This window comes from Hyalella azteca, unplaced genomic scaffold (genome assembly GCF_000764305.2).
Source record: "Hyalella azteca isolate HAZT.00-mixed unplaced genomic scaffold, Hazt_2.0.2 contig3409, whole genome shotgun sequence".
NCBI classification, from domain to species: Eukaryota; Metazoa; Arthropoda; class Malacostraca; order Amphipoda; family Hyalellidae; genus Hyalella; species Hyalella azteca.
The window spans coordinates 10,600-14,727 of record NW_025933659.1 but is presented as its reverse complement, the minus strand read 5'-3'; the positions used below and the strand labels follow the sequence as shown (position 1 = coordinate 14,727).

Genomic DNA, 4,128 nt, shown 5'->3' with positions numbered 1-4,128 from the left:
AAACAATGTTGCCTTCAACCGAGCACATGCATTTACCTCAGTCAGGTAAGTGCACTTACCTCTTACCTCGGACAGGTAAGTGCACTTACCTCAGTCAGGTAAGTGCACTTACCTCTTACCTCAGTCAGGTAAGTGCACTTACCTCTTACCTCGGTCAGGCAAGTGCACTTACCTCAGTCAGGCACGTGCTCTTAATTCAGATAGGCCCGCAAAATTACTTCAGTCAGACACGACCGCTCTTTCTATCAGTTATATGGTAATTTTCATAATTTTTTTACGTAATAATATCCATATTGTACAAGAGTTTACTGTTTTTTTCTGTAATTCGAGACACGAAGGTTTAGCTTTCAGTCTAAAATTTAGTCTAACGTTCAGCGAATGATTAAACGTATCTCGTGAACTGGACACGTTTACCTTGGTTGTATTCAGCAAAAAAAATAGAGCACGTGTACCAAATTTATGGGACGTTGAATGATTTATACGATATAGATAATCATTTAACTAGGCAAGTCCCATTTGTCACTTGCTGACACGCATTATTGAAGGAATTTTCTTAAAACTTTAATTTGAACACAGTCGCCAATTCATAATGACAATCAATCCTATATATTCTGAAAAAAGCACGCATTCTGCATCTTTTTAATTCATGTAGCTTCTTTCATCAAAGATCACATATGAAGTCGCGGTCATCCTGAAAGTTACGTATATTGTTTATAAGTAGCCACGTATCTCTCTCGAAGATCACTTATCTTGTTCATTTAAAGCTCACGGATCTCGCTCCCTCGTATCTCGCTTGGCTACGCTTAATACAGTTCCTACAGTGGCCAGTCAGTAGCTCTGTTTATGAAAGTTTTACTCAGTCCTTAATGCAATAGTTTGGCTCTATTTTATGTGTATTGTTATCGATTCTTCCTTTAATGCATTTTTGGTAATTAAAAAACCCCGATTCACTTATCGATACAAGATAAATGGATAAAAACTTGAATACTCGTTGGTTTCACAATCAAAGTTGAAACTCAGAGCGATGTAATAATGAGTGATTTAACTAGAGTTTTTCAATGTTTATTAATTTAATGTCAAAAATGTAACTGATAAATTAACTGCCATCGGCAAGCATTAATCACCAAAATGTTTCGTTGAGGAGTGCAACGTTTCCACGAAAAGCAAATACTCCATGTCACATACTGGCATTATGAGTTAATATTAAAATATTTACACAATAAGTTTCGTCAGAGGAAATTATCTCAATACTGCCAATCGCATTTCCGGGGAAACAGATGGTTAATAGATCAAGATTTGATTTTTCCATTGACTATAAGGGAATGCATTCCTCCTCCTTACTATAAGAGCAAGCACGTTGTTGTTGTTATGCCGAACAGCGAGTCATGGGAACTAGTTACCAACCGCAACACCGGCACACAAATTCTTCCGCGCAGCACTCGTTTCTAGCGCGGAAGTAAACACGACTGTAACGGTTGTGTTTACATACCGACGGTGTGTGAGATTATGTATGTCAGTGACATGCGAGACCGACCTACTCACTCAAAGCTTCACTTCAAAGTCGAGCCGAATATCGGACTAGATCTTCCGAAGTGAGATTAACGGTCGCGTTCTGCATTGAATGGAGCAGGTAGTGCACTTGGAGCCCGACCTAATCAAGGGCATTGTTCCCTTTAATACACAGTTGAATTTTGCTGCGAGTTTGCATAGCTTGGAAGCTCCCAAGCGTGAGTCTAGGCATTAGCGTTAAGACTCCAAGAAAACAACAAATTAAATAATAAACTGAATAACTTATCAACCTCGCTAGTCTGCAAGAAATGGTAAACGAAAAACAATCAAATGTGCCACCAGTCATACGAGCATTCATGAATGACTAACAAGCAATGAAACTAAACAGTCGAACATGATGCAACTTCAAATTTTTGGGATAAGTACGCTAACTAATGAAGAAGTAACCAAACCATGGACGGACTAACCAAGCTACCAAACAGTTGCAATCAAATCACCAAACAGTGCAACCAAGTCTGGTAAAGAGCTTTACCAATTTTTCGTTCATTTAAACGTACTATTGTACGTCAATGATTCTCACTAATAATGGGTTGTACTTCCATGAAGTCTGTCCCGTGAGACAGGTTGTGAAGATTAATAATTCTGCCTTCCGAAATTTTTTCCGTCGTATTGACCCTAAGTCTGCCTGGGACAGAATTGTTATTGTTTAACGCAAGTGGCAGTTGAATGCGCCACGAATGAAAGTAAGAGTGCGCAAACGTTAAGGAAAATATACATAATATGATTGGACATTGAGCCAAGTTGCTACGTTGACACCGAGTGATTTTTGCAATATTTGTTGAACGTAAGCGCAGTGTGAACCGAATTTAGATTAGCATGATGGACTTATTTTATCTCGAATATTAATAATATTTGAGAGCGTTTCGAAGAACTTTGCCGAGGGCAAAGTTTGAGAAAGAATTTATGAAGATAATCTGCACTACTCGTGGTATCACAGATTGTAACGTGAGCACTGAGCACAGACTTGACGTGGTTAACCTATAGCTTAAACCTGTTGTCATCTGGCTTACGTAAGCTGAGATCCTCAGGCTCGGTCTGCTCAGGAATCTTCAACAGTTCTGTCTTGTACTCCTCTGGCATCAAGGAGGCCGTGACAGTCATGTGAATGGACTTGGACCTCAAGTTCTTCGGTGATGAGCCTGGCGTACTGCTACTGCTGGGTGGACTGGAAGACCCGAGACTTGTTGATTGAGGGACGTAGTTTCCCATGAAATCTGGCGATGTGGAAGATCTCGGAGACACGGAGGTGGATGCAGCATGGCACGCGTGCTTCTTCAAGATGTCGGAACTGCCGAACGAAAGGTGGCAGAGATCGCATTCGAAACTTGATGACACCTCAACACTGTTATTGAAGTTATTTTCGTACGAGTATTCGTCATTATTGTTCAAGGGTTCATATTGCGGGGAGTTGAACGTAGGGTTAGCGGGATGCATTGTGTGGTGTCCATGAGACTGCCTGTGGGACTTCAGTTGATTCGTGTCAGAAAAAGTAGCTTGGCAGTCGAAGCAGGAGAAAGGCCTTTCGCCGGTGTGAACCCTAACATGGCGTCGAAGATTTGCAACTTGTACGAACTGTCGTGCACAATAGCTGCATGTGTAGGGTCGTTCCCCAGTATGCAGCCTCATGTGGGTCTTGAGGTGGTGATCTCTAGTAAAGCGTTTGTCGCATTTCGTGCAGTGGAATGGCTTCTCGCCAGTGTGTGTTCTCTCGTGGTTTTGAAGCACGTGTTTGTACCCAAAACTGCGGTTACATAAGGAGCATGTGAACAGTTTATCGGGTTTGTGTGTGTTCTTCTTCGTAGGGTTGGTGATCGTTGGCACTGCCGGGGACACAGTGGGTGGTGGAACGACTGGCTTAGGTGGTTCGACCATTTGGAATTTAGATTTCTTGTTACGCCGCGGTGGAGTGAGCATTTCAGTAGTTTTTTTAGATGAACTTTTTAATAAATTAGAAGGTGGTGGTGGGTAGGCTGGTGCTGCAGCAGGTTCATGTGTTCTGTTCTGGTTTTGACTAAGGATAATTGAGAGCAGATCGGCCGGCGGAAGTGCGTAATTTATTGCACTTTGCTGTAAGGCTTGCATTTGTGTAATCTGCTGGAGAATGGATGCATGTCGAAAAAAGTTCAGGGTGTCGGTGTGTACCCCCGGGAAAAAGGGCATCACAGGGGGAGTCATCACAGCCCCAGCGTAGGGGTAGAGGGGGTATTTCAAGCCCACTTCAATTCGGTCGTCCTCCGCAGAAGCGTTCCGGAGACCTGCAACAACAAATCCTCGTTAACATTTAGCGTCTTGGAGGCCTGCAACAAGTTATCATTCTTATCGTTAAGCGCTCCGCAAACCTGCAACAAGAAATCATTATTATCATTTAACAATCGAAAAACGAAAGTGACGGTATATACATATGAATTACAATAACTATCATTGGTAACTAGAAGTTGCTTGGATGGATAATACTTGTGCCTTGAGAATCCAGATATCCCGTATACGGTTATTTATTTTCAAACTAGAGAAATGTGAATGATATAACCCACTGTTTAACCTGCATTCAATAGAGAAATC

The 4,128-nt window shown here is 41.8% G+C and overlaps 1 protein-coding gene across 1 annotated transcript; it reads right to left on the bottom strand.

Moving 5' to 3' along the window:
* Nucleotides 1-1,046: 1,046 nt before the first annotated feature.
* Nucleotides 1,047-3,824, bottom strand: LOC108665803 (protein krueppel-like; the record flags this gene model as incomplete). The annotated part of the gene is made up of 1 exon (XM_018152606.2): nucleotides 1,047-3,824. A coding segment is annotated over one exon (1,277 nt), but the record flags the coding sequence as incomplete, so codon positions are not given.
* Nucleotides 3,825-4,128: the final 304 nt, after the last annotated feature.